The following is an 18,536-nucleotide window of genomic DNA, read 5'->3' as shown; positions in this document are numbered from 1 at the left end:
CGAGTCAACCACACACCTCATTTGGAACTAGAAGTACACAATCAGGCAGCAGTGGAGATGACACCTCTTCTCCCTCCCCAGCAAATACAGTACACGTTAAATGTAAACTACTAAAAAATAAAGGGAAAGCAGCATTTTTCTTCTGCATAGTAAAGTTTCAAAGCTGTATTGACTCAATGTTCAGCTGTAAACTTTTGAAAGAACAACCATAACGTTTTGTTCAAAGTTACGAACATTTCAGAGTTATGAACAACCTCCATTCCCGAGGTGTTTGTAACTCTGAGGTTCTACTGTACAAAGCTGCCGCAGTACAGCTACGTATGGGGAACACATCAGACATCTTGACAGGGGTATCCTCTTAGTGGACCTTCGTTGGAACCACGTTTAGGCTGCTGCAAGGACACTTCTCTGCCCTGCTTAGTTTTCACCTAACTGAAAACTTTTGCTGTGATCTCAAGCAAACCAGAATTAGGTCCAGTCAGTATGTGGACAGGAGATCTCCAAGGAAAATCCAGAAGGGTACAGGAAGAGCTGTTGATGCCTCAATAGATGACACTCTTCCCTTAGACTCATTACAGAGATCCAGCATGATATGGGCATCTCCAGCAGCACTGGAGAGATTTAAAATGGAAGTTTGGGAAAATTGTGGTCATCCAAACTGCATGGCTCTTTGTAGTGGTTTTAGTCCTGGTATCCTGGCCAAACCCATATCTAGGTAGTTGAGTTTCTGCCTCCATAAATTGATTTGATTTTTAATTCCTGTCTTTGGTGGCTTGTTGCTATTTTCCACCCAAGAAGGGGCTGCACCTTAGTCCTTTCAATATAGCTTAAAGTACTGTAAAGTGTTTTTTGGGGACTCACAAAACATGTAATGCAAGCCGTAACACCGTGTGATACTGCCTTCAGACAGCCTGCAACACAGTTCTATATTTTCTTGTGAGCTGATGTCTAAGGACCGAAACAATTGCTATTCAAGCCCAAATGAAGAGTTTCGCTAATCAGAATTTCACTTTAAAATAATATTAAGGGCATACTTTTAATGTTCCCAACATAGCCAGTTTTATTATTTAATTTTGCCAGGACTTCCTTCTGCTTCTCAGAGGAAAGGACTGAGATGGTAAGCCTTTCTGGTGACTTACTAATGTTGTTACTGTTCTGGTCCTGCAGAAGTAAGCATTGCTAGTACTTCACCAATCTGAAATGCCATCTGACTCACTGATTTAATGGTTAATAGGCATTAAAATGGCAGCAGCAGATTCTTTCTCTGGCTGCACAGCGCTGTAACGGTAATGGAGACACAGGATTCATGAGGCTCATATGCTTGGAAGAAGAGCAAATATTTACCATGTATTTATGGAGGCGCATGCTGGGTTGTTTTTCTCTTACTACTTTAGCCTGTCGTTGGCTAATAAAAGGTACACTCACTTCACAGCATTTTGCAATATCCTGTGGGGGAAAACCAGTTCGGCAAGGATCCCAGCTTTTCTTTCCCCATCCCATATAAAATTAGATTCCACTGAGCATACATGAGAAACTCCGATGCCAGACTCACCTGAGACTGATGTATGTGAGAAGGTGGTTTGCTAATTCAGTTTTTACCATCCCGGAGAACGACTGGATTGCAGGGGATGAGGTCTTCTCCCCTGCCCCCACCTCTTTGCCAGCAGTGTTGATTTACTCTCAGAAACATCTCATACCTGTGAAATCCCAGGAAAAAAATAGTCTGATTCTTGCGTACCTTGGCCACTATACTACAGACTTCTGTCAGTATAGTATGTCTGTCAGGGGGATGAAGACTGGTGATCCCTGACTGACAGAGCTGTGGTGGCGGAAGCCCTAGTCTCGTAGTGCAGTTTTGCCAGTGTAACTGCATCTATCACTGGTATAGTTTGTTCACTTGTGGGGACTGGTACAAAGTGCAGCTTTGCTGACATTGCTGTATCCACACCAGGAAAGCTTTGGTGGTATAGTGTACCGATGCCTATATCAATAAAAGTTCTCCTAGTGTAGAGATAGCCCTAGACTAAATGGGCTTCTGCTTACTCCTTGACTTCCTTGTGAGCTGCACAGCTAAGTTCTGGCGGGTCGCTAAGGGCCTGTGTACGCCACAGAGCTCTGGTCAGTATAGCTATGCTGGCAGAGCTACATAGTGTAGATGCAGCCTAAACTGGCAGGAGTTCTGCTGGTTTAGCTACACCACCTCCCCAAACGTTGTCTAAGCCAACAGAAGCACTCTTGTGTCAGGATAGTTGCACCTACACTACGGGGTTTGCTGTCATAGCTTCACACTCCTATGCCAGCAAATCATTGTAGTGTAGACCAGGCCTGAGACAAAAGTATATTCAGCAGCAACAGAGGTGTAATAGAGGGAGTTGGTCTCTGGTGAGTTTCTGGAGGTATTGCCTGGACCTGAGAGATGTAGGTGTACATGTGTTTTACACTTTCACCCTCTGTCATTCCTTAGACTGCTACCAAATGTCTGAGTGGGAGGATGTCTGTAGTATCCGAAGAGGCAGGTTTCAATAACTATGGCTACAGAAACAGTGCTGAATGTGGTTTGCCTTTGTCTACGCTTGCAGCCAAACAGGGTTCAGCACTGATTCAGCTGTATCTGTCATAGGTAAGGCTAAGATTTTGTCATGGATATTTTTAGTAAAAGTCTGGGACAGGTCACGGGCAATAAACAAAAGTTCACGGAAGCCTGTGACCCGTTCTTGACTTTTACTAAAAATAACTCTGACAAAATGGGGAGGGTGGACAGTCCAACACGTTCCACTGCTTAGGCTCTGAGGTTTCCCCCGCTGCACACAGTGGCTGGGAGCACCAGGGCTGAAGCTGAAAATGTCTCAGAGGTCTCTGGAAGTCACGGATTCCGTGACAAAATCTTAGCCTTAGTCCTGGGCATCTGTAGTCAGAACTGATGCTAAGCTCTATTACAGAGCTAGCAAAACACTGATAAGTTTCTAAAATGGTTCTGTCTCAAAATCCACTTAATATATTTCTTGATTTTTTTTTTTTAACTTGGTGACTTACCTAGTCACTGCAATTTTGCTTTCAAAAGATGCTATAAAAATTTAAAGTAGTTTTGTTGCCCAGATCAACTTGCCCTTATTGCTGTGTATCTAGAAGCAGGCATAGATATAGATCAATCATTGAAGACATAGATGTAAAATCTGCAACACAAGCCATGTGCACCATCCAAACTTTCTACAGTGTAGGCTCTAAAAGTAAACACAAAGTGCTTGCTGGTGCCCTGTTCCCTTGGAAATTGTTGTGTGGCTTTAAATTAAAAAAAAAAAAAAAAAAGGAATCAATTACATTTCTGACTAGAAGAGGAAACTCAGTAGTTGGGTAAATGACTCTGACTACTTAATTCAGTTTTAGTCCAATAATATATCTGAAAAATCTCTCTCTGGAGTTTTGATGCATGAGGACAGGCTTGTTTGCGAGAAGCTCAGCCCACGTCTCCGAAGGTCCTGTGGAAACAGCAGTTGTGTGGTGAAGTCAGCCAAGAGTTGACTGTTTTGGACTTTGGCTCATAGTTCTAAACACGTGCATGAGTGTACGTGTAGGAAGGGGTGTAAGATACAGCTCTTAAAGCCATATGACTTATGCTCCTTTTCGACTGGATATTCCATTTTGGCTTACCTGGTAAAGTTGTAGTCTAACAATGACCACTGTGGAGGTGCATAGTTTTTGTTGTAGTTGCATGTGTGACCCATTGTGTTCAGTCACTGCACTGGCTTTGCTACTAAGTTGCTGGCAAGATTTGTGATTTGTTTGTAACCTATCTAAATATCTGTCCAGCTGTTAACCTGCCACAGTGCAGAAACTGGGCTGTGTTCATGTTTCCCATTTGTGTATTTTTATTCCATTGATCATGAATTGTAATGGGCTGGGGAAAAAGCAGCCAAGATACCGCAAGTTCTTGAGAGACTAAGCAGATAAAGAATCAACTCTTCTCCCCACCCCACTTTCTCTCCTTAACTTTTGTATAAGAGAACTCCAAAGTAACAGTTGAAGGGTAACAGCGCAAGGAAAGAAAAAATCATACTAGAGTCATTGGGGTTGAAACGGATAATGAGCTAGTGCTGAGTGAGAGGAAATTCAGATTTGATATTAGAAAGAACTTCCATGGCCTGCTCAGCCATTCAGTCGAAATGTTCTGTTTAATAAGCTAGTTATGACCCAGTTAGCATGTTCAAGGAGAAGGTTATGTAGGCTTGTGGAAACGGTTGACTAGGGTTCCCTGCTTGAAGCAGGATATTAGTTTTACACACACACACACACACACACACACACACACACACACACACACACACACACACACACACACTATAAGTTTTAAACAAACAATACTGTACACGGCAATGATGATTGTGAAGCTTGGTTGAGGTGGTGATGTTAGAGGGTGGGATATTTCCCAGGGAATGCCTTACTGCTAAATGATGAACTAGCTCTCGGCTGAGCTCTCAAGGGTTAACACATGGTTGTTAATGTAGCCTCACGCTCTACAAGGCAGCACGAATGGAGGGAGCCGAGACAGAATGGCAGACAGAGAAACACACCGTGTGTGTGTGTGTGTGTGAGAGAGAGAGAGAGAGAGAGAGGGGTGCATTGTGTGTGTGTGTGTGAGAGAGAGAGGGGTGCATTTTCCCTTTAAGTACACTGACCCCACTCTAAGTACACTGCCTTTTTAAGTAGATCTCAGCAAGTTGAGACAGAAGTTGCTGCTAGCTAGCTAGCTAGCAAGCTCCCTCTGTCCTGAGCCCTGTCATGTCCCATCGTCGCCCCGCTCTATGGAGATGGGGTAAGTGGGGGGCAGGAGCAGGGGGGAGGAGGACACCCTGACATTAGCCTCCCTATTCTCTCTCTCTCCTCCTCTTCCCCCCGCCCCCCAGCAAGCAGGAGGCTCCCTGGAGCAGCTCCAAGGCAGAGGACAGGAGCAGCACATGGCGGTGGGGGGAGGGACAGCTGAACTGCGGGCAATTGGTAGCCTGCTGAGTGGCTGCCACTGCACAGGGAACTTAGGGTAGCGGATAGGGGGGCTGCCAGTACCCCCTGGTTCCAAGCCCCCACCAGCTAGCTGCAAAGGGCTGCTCTTCCTGCAAGCAGTGGACGAAGCAGGCGTTGCCGAACAACTCTATAAGGGAGCATTGCACAACTTTAAACGAGCATGTTCCCTAATTGATCAGCAACAAAACAAGGTTAACCAGGACAACTTTAAGTGAGGAGTTACTGTATTACGGAACCATGGCTGAGGGGCTCAAATGAGGGTCTAGATGATTTTAAACCTAATTGTAGCATGGACAGGACATTACAGTTTGCTTCAGAAGTTAGTGGGTCCTTCTAGGCAATCCCATAATGCACAGCATCACGTCAAGAACCAATGCGAAGTGCCTACTTCCAAACCAGATAGGAAGAGCAGGCTGTGTTGTGCACTCAGAAACATACAGGTGCAGCTATTCAAACACGTGGCTCTCCAAACATAAGCGCCCGTGGCTGGGTGAATTGATTTTGTTTTCTAAACATGTATGACATGTACTTCTGAAGCAGTGTTGCCCCTACAGCCTTTACTTTGTGGTGAGGGAGGGACTTCCCCTAATTCAAGATGTGGCAGTTGAGAATTGTGGGATAGTACCCTGTAGCTATAGTTTGCCCAAGATTTCACACTGCAAAGTACATCTGACCTGGTTTGCAAAGTAGATAGTGTAACTGTGTTAGTGCACAGGGGATTGGCTGTCCGAAGGTCTCCCCTCTTCTAAACACAGACCAAACCTTTATGGAAACTTACTCGGCCTCAAAATTGTGTGTATGTGTTAATAACATTGCATCATAAGTTATATTTAATGAAAATAGGGAATTGGGTAGCTTTTGATGGGGGTTAACACTGTCTTGTTCTAGCACGGCTTATGCTCCTTTGAGCTGCTTGCTGCTAGACTTAAGTCCCCTAAATGGGAGAGTAGCAAACAGGACTTTCTTGGCTTAGTTACAATGTCTCTGCAGCTACTGTACAACTATGGTGCAGCCTCTCTGCCATGGTAGGAAGTTTTATACTCAACAGTAGAAGGAGGGGCTGGGGTGGAAGAAGGATTTTAGTAGGGCTTGAAAGAATAAAGAGCAGCTGAAAAGGTCAGATAAAGCTGGTATGTCACAGCAAGAAGATAAAACTGCCCATTTGATTTTATTAATATCTGTCACTTCTATGATTTGTGGTGGCACTGACATCTTAGATTGCAAAAATTGCTTGAGGGGGTGAAGTGCATCCTGCCTTGTGTGTTTTCCTGTTGCGGAGAGCTCTTACGCTTCTTGCAGCAATGTCACTTCTGTGTTTTGCCTTGTGCAACATATTGGAGCTGTCACAGCACCTGTCCAAGTAATAATGGAAGTCTCTGTCCCAATGGTGCACCCTCTCTGTCAGTACTGGCTCTGAGACTTTGCCACATTCTTTAGAATCTGATAGTGGACATATATTGACTTATCATGGCTTCCCCCTGAATTGCAGGATGTCTCATAAGAGCTGTTGATACAAAGAGAAGTGTGAGATTGCTCATCTCATCATCCTTTCCCAAAGCCCAGACCGACTGACTTTGGTGGTGGATTGGGGTGGAAATCTGGTGGGGGGTGTGTGGGCCAAAAAGGGTGTATTTGCTTTATATATGTATGAAGTCAGGCCCTTCCTTGCCCCAAGGAATTTACAGTCTAACCAGACAACCCAGAGTCAAAGGGTAGAAGGAAGGGACACAACATAAAGTAACTGAGCAGAGGCTTGCATTGCATTTTGTTTCATATTTTTATATTTAATATTTTTCTGAAGTAATCTCACTGTTTCTTGAAACTCCTCTTCCTCCTCCTCTCTCAGCAAAGAGACTAGTTCATGTGGACTGTGCTTACCTATTTAAGCAGTCGTTCCCCTGTAATCTTCTCTACAAAACTAGTTTTGCGACGACAACACCTGGGAGGAGAGTTGGGGAAGAAGTACCCTAGGTAACTGGATGTGAAATGTCTGAAGGCCTTGGAGTTGTTGGAGTGGGGGCTAGTGCTCTGGTCTCTACTGCCTGCCGCAGCAGTCACTATTATCATTGAAAGAAGAAAAGGAGGACTTGTGGCACCTTAGAGACTAACCAATTTATTTGAGCATAAGCTTTCGTGAGCTACAGCTCACTGCATCACGAAAGCTTATGCTCAGATAAATTGGTTAGTCTCTAAGGTGCCACAAGTCCTCCTTTTCTTTTTGCGAATACAGACTAACACGGCTGCTACTCTGAAACCTATTATCATTGACTCGCTCTGTAAAAGCAGGTGGGGGCTCCATTTGTAGGTCACAAAATTGAGTCTTCCTGGGTTAGTGAGAGACAGATGCTGTTCCCTTATCAACTGGTTCGTAATGAGTCTACTCCTTCCAAGTATTCTGTTGCCTTTATCTTTTTGTTAGGAAGACTGTGTGGAGGCAACACACCTCTCCATAAGCTTCTCAATCTAGTCCCCTGGAGCCATAGACTGTACCTTGGTAGTCAAACCGGGATGTTGCATTATCCTCATGACATGACTGAGAGCTTCATTTTAGCCTTTATGGAAATCCTCAGACAGGCGTCTGCCCACATCTATTCTACTTCCAGCATATAGCTGCTGTAGGCTGGTTTACCCCTTGCCTCTCCGGAGAACATGCATCTACTTCTGTAGCATGTGAGTAGCAATTAAGTGTATGCCAAAGTAATATATATCTAGTTAGTTGGGTTGAGATATGGTTAGTTGGGTTCCAAAGAAACGTACTAAGAAAATGACTATGGTAAATGAGTGTCTGCTACCAAGAGAGAGACCTGAATTCATATTCTATTTACTTCACAAGTGAAATGGCTGAGCTGGTGGACACTTACTCTGCTCCAGTTTTGTAGTGAGGACAATATTTGCTCTCCAAAGAAGAACAGCTGATCCAGAACAGTAGAAGTGTTAATAGTCTTTACTTTTTTTATTTTTTTTGTAATTGATCTTATTATCTGAGTAGTTATGTTGCAATAGCATTCAAAGGCCTCAGTCGAGGTGGGGACCCTAGTGTTTAAACAGCAGCTAGCACATGTGGGAGGACACAATCCCCGTCCCAAAGGCCTTACAATTAAGGTGCAAAAAGAGAGGGAGGCTGAGCATAATGATGATAAAATCACACATTTATATGAGCTAGCTAAGTGCATAACATAATGGTTCTGAATCATTTAGGGCTTCTAATGAACACACATTGGCTATTGCCAACTACCCTTCAACCTAGCCACCCTTAGTTGGCTCATAACTCTTAGGTATCACAGAAGTGGGCCTTGAGAGGGGAATTGAAGAGTTGTGGTATTCAAGGGTGAAATTAAAATTATAACATACGTTAAGGTCTTTGGGTCAGGGAGCATGGCTGTGTTTGGGATATTTTTGTTCAAGTGCCATCCATATACATGTATAGTTCTGTGTAAATAATACAGGGGCACTGTCATGGATTTTTGTGGAGGAAGCCCAACTGGTAGTACCTTTTTTGTGCCACTACTATGTCCAGTTTAGCAAAAAAAAAATTTTAAACCTTTGAGATTAAAAATGTACTTCTTGTTTCCCTTTACCTCCATCTCCTTGTCCTAAAGCGGAGTGAAACAATGTCCTGGCTCTTGCCTTTGTAGATGTCTAGGAAATACACATCTGTCGCTTTAGAGGAGTAATTTTAGCTAGTGAATAACTAAATGGGGATTCCAAGACCTCCATACCCCAAGAACTATTAATGTCCTGCAGAATTGCCAGCTGCCTCATGCCACCTCAGAAAACACAGGTGGTTTTTTTTTTTGGTCTGGCTGGTCCGTGGGCTGGGCCTGCACGGGAAATGAGGTTGGCTGCTTTCAACAACCTTTTCCTCTTTCAAAAGCTTTTTTCCCCTCCTGACAGGAAGTACAGCTGCTGTAACGGCTGCCAGCTGCTGATGGGTACAGTTAGCTGTGACCGGGGCAGGGGGCTCTGTTTTCTTAACCGAAAAAATTGGAGAGGGGTGCGTGAGACCGATTCTCTGTGAAGCGAAGTCAGTAAAAATGGCTTGAGTCAAGGCAGCTAAGATATCTAGCCCTACACAACAGTAAAATTTCCAGGACCCCACCATCTTACCACATTCTCTCACCTCTGGCCTCTCATCTGCCCATCACACATCTTTCTAACCCTCTACTTCAAGAGTACAGGGTACTTTACCCTGCACAGCATATGTAGCTAATGTAATTAGCTTTCTATGCTTTCTATGTACTAAATGCTTTCAATAAAGTGCACCCCACAGTTTGCGAGGATGCTTCCTGTGAGTCACATCAAGATGGCTGCTGTTTGTGAGAGAGATCAGTGAGACTGCATTTATTATTCATCAGCCTGCCCTTTGTAAAATGGTCCAGCGCATCCTTGGACAAGGTGGGTGGGGTAATATTGTTTATTGAACAAACTTTTGGTGAGAGAGGCAAGCTTTTGAGCTACACCAAATTGTTCTTTAGACCTGAAGTCTGTGTAGGTTGTAAGCATCTCTCTCTCTCTCTCTCTCTCTCTCTCTCTCATATCAACAGAAGTTGGTCTAATAAGGTGAATAAGGTAATATCTTTTGTGTCTCTCATATCCTGGGACCAGCATGGCTACAACCATATGGCAAACAGTGCATCCACCTACAGGGCTCCCAACTGTTGCTACATCAGTGCACTGTGGGGCTGCATGGCAACTTGTGAACTTTTGTAGGACCTGAAGGTTGTGCTGGGAAACGGCTATGGGCATCCCAGTACCCTTGGGAATTGTCACTACTTTCTGTATTAAACCAGCATGGAGCTCACCCAGGAGGAGCTGAGATGTCAGCTGTTTGCTTTGCAAGCTGATTTCTGACTGAATTTCCAGGTTTTGCAGAGTTAATTAGCATCAGAGGGTCTGTGATATTGGTGAGTATGATTATAGGAGAGACCTAGGCATGTCAGAACTGGGGTTCTTGCGTATGGTTTGTTCTCAAGAAAGGCTTGCAATAGCATTGAAGTGGGCTGAGGTGCCTTCCAACCTCGGATATGCAGTTATTGTCCATGTGATGTCATTCCATATTCTTTATGAAAATATGCTTATGATATGGATATGATATAACTGAGATATACTTTATGCAAGATGGCTCATGAAATATCATTGGAAAGGTTATAATTTACTGAATATGACTGTCCTATTTGTATGCACATATCATTTCTGTATTTGAAATTAGGAATATTGACTATATTTCAACTATGTTACTTTGGGTGATGCCCCCTGCTAACACTTCAGGTACAACAATGAAAAAGCCCAGACAGTGCTGATGGCCCATCAGCAAGAGACAATGGACTGTAAAAGAGCTTAGTCTTCCTGTGAATGTGTGGGTCAGCCTATGAAGAATGGCTACAGGGGCCCTACAGAGGCATGTGACCATGCCACCGGATACTAGAACCCATCCTGAATTCTGTACTTTTCCACGAGAAGCTGGGGGTGGGAGGTTCAAACTAGGAAACAAAGGATCTGGCATATGCAAATCCTATTTAAGGATGGAGAGTAAGGTAATCCAGGTCCTCAGTTCTCCCCCGCTACTCCACCCAAGATCCTTTTATTCAACTAATTAGCACACTGTCACACTTTGAACTTGAGGTATTTATTATTTTCATTTCTAAGTGAACAATAGGCATGCCACATTTCTGGCCTTACATATATGGTGCTTCCCCATAGCAACCTACCAGCTGATAAGGAAGAGATATCCAGGCAATCTATATTACCACGTGTTCAAAATGTTAATCTTAATTTAGGTCTCTGTCATCCTGCAATCTGTGGTCATGACTGTTTGGTCAGTTACGAGAGAGACAAATTTCACCACAACTCCTGAAAAATCTTTTCTGTGGTTATGCTCATCGCCTTGAGAAATCCTACGTTCTGACCACCTGGGATTATTTAAGACCCAGGGCATTTCCCAAAAGTATGTGGGTGTTAGTGTCCAGGCACAACTGGAATTTGGATATATGTGCTCTGGGGGCCTAAATTCCTTTTGCTGCACAGAATTGCTAGTTTATCGAATGGAGGCTGTATTCTGTTTTAGAGGTGGCTGCACTGGCTCCCAAACAATGGTCCATGGACAATCAGCAGACCACAGAACACTTTGTGGTGGCTTGTCATCAGATTCTTAATTTTTCTCTTTTCCAGCTACTATATTGCATTAAAGGCAGCAAATACCACAGTTACTTGGCAAGCATTTATTCTTCTACTTAAGCAGCTGCCGTAAAGATGTTAAATGACCACGAAGGTGAGGTGAGGTGGCTTGTGTTACTATGAAGCAGAGAGGAGGTAGGCCACAAGACCATCCCTTTTAAGATGTTGCTCTCACACTTTGAGAGGCTCTGTAATATGTAGTCTGCGTAAGTGTGCAGGCTGTAGTACTTCCTAATGCTTTATTGACGAAGGAAAAAGGTGGGTAAAAGAATGGTCCTCTGGTTCAAACACCCACCTTGAAATAGGTAGACCCGGATTATTTTCCCCTCTGACGTACTGTGTGACTGAGTCACCTGCAGCCAAGGGAAGTAAATGGGAGCTGTGAATGCCTAACATTTCTGAAAATCAGATTCAGGTGTCTCAAGCTGAGCACCCAAAATTAGGGGGCGATCAGGAGAATTTATCATCCTGGAGCCCTGGATTGAGTTGTTTCTACCAAACTCTTATTAGTATTGTACTTACACGTGGAAGGGCTTTGCAGGCCCTTTGTGTCTTCAGGTACTGGCTCTAGTGCTGTGCAGGGTCAATGCATCAAGTGTTGTTCAGTCTAATTGTGGCTTGAAGGTAACCCCCTGTATCCTAGCATCAGTTCTTTGGTTGTCTGTATTTCCTTTCGGAACTGTAATATGGCCCTGGGAAGATTACCAACTGCTCTTTTCTTTTCTTCTCTTCCCTCCTGTTTCTAGACATTCACAGCATGGTGTAACTCTCACCTCCGCAAGGCCGGCACACAGATTGAGAACATAGAGGAAGATTTCAGGGATGGTCTTAAACTCATGTTACTTCTGGAAGTCATTTCAGGTGAGAGGGGTTTTGTGTGGGTTTAAGTGTCATTAATGTTGCTCACCCACTACTAAATACGTTCAGGACAGCATGGGCAGTGGTGGTGGAAGCTTTGTCTGTGCCTGTTCCTGTTCTGCAGTGTACTGAGAGCGAAGCTCAGGTTTTATGGCCTCTGCCCACTATCCAGTGCTTTTGCTCTTCTCTCTCCACCCCTTCCTGTCAGCAAGGAATTGGGTTGAATTCGCTGAATTTTTTTTGTAAAAACAAAAACAACCCCTCAGCCCTCCCAGAAATAAGTTTAAAAAAAAAATCAAAATGTTTTGATACTTTTCAAAACAAAACATTTTTTGACTTTTTTTTAAAAACATTTTATTTGGCCCGAAACTAACTTTTCTCCCTTCCATCACCCATTTCAGCCACTGAACCAAAAAAATCTGTTTGTGTGTGTGTGTGTGTGTGTGTATGTATGTATGTATGTGAGAGAGAGAGATGTACAATTTTATATAAAACTGAGGTTTTTATGCTTAGGCTTTCTTTTGATGGCTCCTTCAGCAGGCTTTCCATGCCAGCAATAATGGCCCTCTGTTTGGTTTGCTCCCTTCCCCACCTCATGTACTTACCAATAGAGATGCCTCAGCAGGGACACTCAAACCCTAACTCCCTATCTAGAGTGTCATTTTTTGTGCTCTGAAGAAATTGAGGACACAACGAAACCTCAAGTTCCTTTCTTTTCCTCAGGCTGCTAGTTTTAGAGGGTTCGGAGTTCAAAATGCTTCTGACTTTGAAGTTAGGGATAGGAGTTCCACAGCACATACTCCTTTTTTGTAAGAAACTAGCTGACTGAGTCATCTGCTTATTTCATTTATTTACATTTTTAGTGAACCCTTGTTCACATGCAGGGGAGGAGTTGAAGGTGGGGAGGTAAATGTGAACCAATGCTGGTATTCAAGTTGCAGCTTGCTGAGGCTAAAGGGAAGATGAGGGGATTGGAAGATGGAGGGAGAATGTGTTGGGGAACTCAGTGCATTTAACTTAAAAGTAACCAATATGACTTGTAGCTATCACCACCCCTGTTTGTTACATCCTTGTCTCCCGTCAATCATCTGGTTTTGTCTGTTTAGGGCAGGGGTAGTCAATAGGTGGACCGTGGACCAAATCTAGATGGCCAGACATTTTTGAACAGATCCCAAAATCTTTTTATTTACTTGTTGTTGGTGGTTGTTGTTGTTTTTCTCCGGAGTCTGGACCTTGACTGTACCTTAACCAGGAAATTTGGACCTTGACAAAATATAATTGACTACCCCTGGTTTAGGGCAAGGACAGTGGGTTCCCATATATGCTGGAACCCATTCTGAGCACTGTGGCATTCTAAATATTGTAAGTGGTCCGGTCTATAGCAGTGTGTTTGAGTGATGTGATGCACCAGTCTGCCTCTAACGGCATGTCTACACTGCAGCAGCGTGCTAGAGTGCTAAGAATAGCAGTGTAGCTCAGAGTAGCATGGGTGGAAGCTCAGGCTAGCTGCCCAGGAAGCATGTTCCCAGCTGCAGTGTAGATGTACCTGGAATGCAGCTGGGTGTGGCATGTGCTCCAAGCACTCTGCTCTAAAAGTTCAGGCCCTTGATAGTTCCCTTAAACACTCATACTTTTTGAGTACGGGAGGATTCCTTTACTAGGACTGCTAGACACTAAAAGGCATGGTTACTTAGGCACAGTTACAGTAACCCAGCTCCTAGGGGCAATCCAGTACAGGGATATAAAGGGTAGGGTCTCAGTGTGGATGTGGATCCCAGCCACTACCTTGCATGTAGGCTGATGCCTTGCATACTCCTGCTGCAGTTACTCCAAGTCCCCTGCCAACTGGGTGTGTCTGCCTGGCTCACAGCCTTCCAGTCTCAGCCTCCAGGCTACTGCCTCTGTCTGCTGTCCTTCTTCTTTTACAACCCTGGCTCTCTCCAGAGCCGCCTCTGACCTCCAGAGTGTCCTTCCTCTTCCTGTCCTCTGGGGATGGTGGAGCTCTCTACTGGCTAGATTTTGAACTGAGTAACAGTGCCCTCCAGTGGCTAGATCCGTTCCTTTGAGCCCACAGGGACTGGGAAAAGGTGCCCCAGTAATGAGGCACCAGGCTCAGTACAATAATAATGGGCCATGTCAGCTCTGCTGAGATCCATGAGCAGATCTGAGCCTCTCCATGCGCTAGTGAGAACTAGCGTGACCAGATAGCAAGTGGGAGGTGGTAACACACACACAAATTAGGACTCTCCTTATAAAATTGGGATGTTTGGTCACCCTTGTCGGAATTGGCCACGGGGTGGGATAGAATCCCTGGTAGCACAACTGCCAGAGAGCAAGAGGGAGGGTGCTGCTAGAAGTGCTGTGGTGAGATAGGGTTTCTGTGCAGATTGCCCTAGCGTCCCATGGATCCACCAGACTGGGGTGCAAATGGGGCAGGCAGGTACGGTTCCCCCTCCAAACAGGGTATTATGGGAAGATTTCCACAAGGAAAGCCCCTTCCTTTTGCTTTTACATTAGGTGGTGATGATCTGGCCCTATTACAAGGTTTGGCCTGAAAAACAGCTTCCTTCCCCGCCCCCTTTACAAAGCAGCTGACCAATAGCATTTTTTAATCAAACAAATTCCACTCTAAGCAGCTTTTAAGCCAACAGTTCTTTGCATTTTTTGGCCCCCAAACTACAGGCTTGGGCTTGTACATGAGAACCAGGAAGTGGAAGTGACAAGATTATTTTAATTGGCTGAGCGTAGTACAGAAAAGTAAAGCAGCAATGCAAACAGTACAAAGTGAAGGCAGGGGGAACCCAAAACACTTCTCACATGGTTTAGCTCTAATAACCTATGAGGGAAAAAATTTTACAGGCACACAGTCATTTGACACTTTGCTCTGAAATCTTATTTGTTAAAAATGATTCTAGTCTAATGGAAAGGTCCTCAGTTCTTCAATTTTTTCCACTGCAAAGTTATTTTTAAATAAATAAATATCTTGCTGTAATGTCTGAAACACTGAGAACCTCATGCTGAAACTGATTGAAGCCAGCTTCACTTTTGTTTGCAATGACTTTCATTATGCAAGCTTGGAGAAATGCAAAATGAAAGCAGCAGTGTGTCATGTACTTTAGACCAGTGGCTCTCAACATTTCTAGACTACAGTACCCTTTTCTTGATTTGTGTACCCCAAGTGTCACCTCACTTAAAAACTGCTTACTTACAAAATCAGACATACAAAGTGTCACAGCGCAGTGTTGCTGAAAAATTGCTTACTTTATCATTTTTGCCATATAATTCTAAAATAAATCAATTGAAATATAAATAGTGTACTTACATTTCAGTGTATAGTATATAGAGCAGTATAAATAAGTCATTGTATGAAATTTTAGTTTGTACTGACTTTGCTAGTGCTTTTTATGTAGCCTGTTGTAAAACTAGGCAAATATCTAGAGGAGTTGATGTACCCCCTGGAAGACCTCTGTGTATCCCCAGGGATACATGTACCCCAGGTTGAGAACCACTGTTGTAGACTATTAAAGTAAGAGAATTTTTTAAAATCTAAGCTGGCAGTAGTAATTTCGGTAAATAAACTTGTTTACACCGTAGGGTTAAGATGAGTGTCTCTCTTCTTGATTGTCAGGTAAAAAGAAACAGGCCTGCAATAAATAATGGAAACAATTATTATAATTGGAGATAAAATAATTTTTTCTCTCTGTGGGAGGGAGAGAATGCCCATTGAAGTAATCTGCTACTTTTTCCCCCTTCACCTTTCCAAACTTTTGTTAAAGAAACAACACATCTTTCTTCAGTGGGGCAGAAGAGTTCATGGAAAAAATAACGTCTCTTCCCAATTAAACCTAGTGAAATTGAGTCTGATCCTGCTCCCATTGAGTTAAATGATGCAGGATTGGGCCTTAGGAGTAGACTTTGGAACGAGAAATGAACTGAGTGAATAACCACTAACAAATAACTTAACCAAATTTGCACTTTTATATCTCTGTGGATGTTCCACAACTTGTTAAAATTAGTTCTGAATGTAAAACCTCTTGCAGTTTTTTGAACTCTGTAACTCTCTCTTTGACATTTGGATGATTCTGCTTAGGTGATTGGTGACATGTGCCTATCTAATTAGGTTTCTGGTGTAAATGCTTATAGGATATATATTAAAATTCAATTTGAGTTTGTGCGAGCTTTTTGTTTTCTATGAATGCCAGTTAAACTGGATCAGGCGAATATTCACAGGAAACCAATCAAAAGGGCCACAAATGTACCGGAAGCAAACTATTCTCCAAGCTCTACTCAAGTCAGAATTTGGTGTTTGCTGTGAGATCCAGCCCCATCCAAGTAGTGATTACTTGCTCTTGTCAAAGAGCTGTGTTGCTCCCCGTGAAAGGGCAGTCACCTCTTGAGCACCTCCTTGCAGCTGGGTGCAGTATTGTAGTCCTCTCGCCCCTGGTGCCTCCTGTAGGCTTCCAGCCAACCTTGGCGGGTCTTAGCGGTTTGCCCCTCCAGCCAAGTCAAAGTCCAAATGAACCCTTTCCAGGGTATTAGAGTCCAATAAACAGTCTATTTGCTCTTGCTAGGGTCTTCAGCCCCTGGTCTGCGTCCTTTAAATTCAGCCCTTTGTTCAGGCTCCCAAATAAGCCCTACCCCCTTTAGGGGTTTGACACTTTATCTGTGGCTAGGAGGGGAACCCAGGCCCACACACTACTCCAGGGTCCCACCTAGGGACTCTCTAAACAGTAGCCATGTACAGCTCGATTCAATTCATTGCTGCTTCTTCCTGGGTCTCTTCCTCCCTGGCCCCCTTAGCTTCACCCTTATCTCAGGGTTACGATTCTTAGGTCCTTTCTTTTCCTGCAAACCCAGCTATGCAAAATGCATCCAGAAAACAAACTCCGTTGTCCCTCAAGTTCATGTGGCCAGAGAGGCGCACTCCTCTGGTTCCAGTGAGAAACTGAACTGCTAAGCAGGGCCCTGATTGACTGTTGCTAGCCCCTCTAGCCCTTGGAGGATCAGGTCTGTGTGGGTTGCGAAACTGCAACTGCAGAGCCTCCTTTTCCAGGCAAGCTTGGAGGACACACCTTTACTGCTCGTTTTCTCTCAGCTTGCTGCTTCTTGGAGTACAGGTAGTAGGACTGCGAGGACCCCAGCAGGAAGGGGGGTGGGGGGGGCGGTAAGAAGGGAAGAGTAGGCTGTGGCCCTGATGGGGCAGAGCAGAGACTACTGGGCAGGATTGGAAGGAGGAGGATGAGCCTCCAGCCAAAGGGGAAGGCTAGCCCATTGCTGAAGTTTTTTGCCCAGGGAGAGCTCCAAGGCTCCCAGCTGGGGAGTGACTGTGTGGGGCCATTGACACCAGATCTCTGCAGCCACAAGGTGCTGGGAAGGCTTCCCCCGTTCCCCAGACAGAACTGTGAGGAGTCAGTCGCTGTCCCTGGCCAGCTGGTGAATGTACCCTGGCAGGAGCCATTCAGCAGGCTGGTGGCCTTCCCCACAGCTGTGGCCTTGTTTCTCACCGTGTCCTAAAAAAGGTGAGGCTTGTGCTCGTCTGATCGTTGGCAACAGTGAGTTCCATGGCAGAGAAGTTTCATGAGAGATTGTCCTGCCCTGGAACATAGGGAAGCAAGTTTTGGGGCACAGACCAGTTACTTGTAACTTATGGCTGATAGGCTCTCCAGAGCATGCATCAAAGATTATGGGGAGTGGCCTAGTCCAATAACTGTCTGAGGTGTGGTAATGGTAATACTCCCCTCCCCTCCAACAGTCTCTTCAAGGGTGCTCTTTGTATTTGCTGGGGTTTTGTTGGGGGGAGGGTTCAGCAAAGTGCATCAATTATTAGAATTCCCAGGAAGTGACCAAAAAGATTGTGTGCTGTATCTTCACTGCTGAGGGCAAGAAAGTGTGTAATTTGGATCAAGCATCGGGGTTATCTTATTAGATCTGCCTGCTTGGACTGTTGGTGGGGAGAGTGGAATGGAGCAGTTCCGAATTTGTTTTGTGTTGTTTTTTTTCCCTCCTCTTTCTGGCTAGGTGAACGTTTGGCTAAGCCTGAAAGAGGCAAAATGCGAGTGCACAAAATCTCCAATGTGAACAAGGCCCTGGATTTCATTGCTAGCAAAGGAGTGAAGCTGGTGTCTATTGGAGCAGAAGGTAAGGGAGCCAGTGCATACCTCTAACGCTCAAAATCTGGAGGGGGGCGGGTGATGATGGGTGGACTGGCAGCTCCCTCCATTTTAGACCCAGTCTAAATATGCTATTTCCCCCAGTCGACACCACATTCTCTCCCCTGCGCAACCCTCCCCCCTGCCCCTCCGCTCCCCTCTTCCCCCCACTGTATAGCCTTGTTTATAACCTAGCTCATGCCTCTCTGTGTAAGGCAAGGGGTGGGGGAGCTGCCCCTTGATGAAGACTGAAATCCCACTTGCCAGTACGGTTGCAGCGTTGAGAGGTCTGTGCTTTTCTTGCCATACACTTTTTCTAACTTTCCAGCTCTGACTCAG

The 18,536-nt window shown here is 44.6% G+C and overlaps 1 protein-coding gene across 6 annotated transcripts in view; it reads left to right on the top strand.

Moving 5' to 3' along the window:
- ACTN1 (actinin alpha 1) overlaps window positions 1–18,536 on the top strand; it is a 137,882-nt gene that overhangs the window by 54,510 nt on the left and 64,836 nt on the right. For all 6 annotated transcript variants that reach the window (XM_074955537.1, XM_074955533.1, XM_074955531.1 and 3 more), the window contains exons 2-3: window positions 11,937–12,051; window positions 18,067–18,186. In XM_074955537.1, the coding sequence (XP_074811638.1) occupies window positions 11,937–12,051; window positions 18,067–18,186 (235 nt within the window). The remainder of the gene's footprint in view (window positions 1–11,936; window positions 12,052–18,066; window positions 18,187–18,536) is intronic.

The sequence above is a fragment of the Natator depressus genome, chromosome 6, assembly GCF_965152275.1.
Source record: "Natator depressus isolate rNatDep1 chromosome 6, rNatDep2.hap1, whole genome shotgun sequence".
NCBI lineage: Eukaryota > Metazoa > Chordata > Testudines > Cheloniidae > Natator > Natator depressus.
The sequence above is the reverse complement of the archived record's forward strand: the minus strand, read 5'-3'. Positions and strand labels throughout refer to the sequence as shown.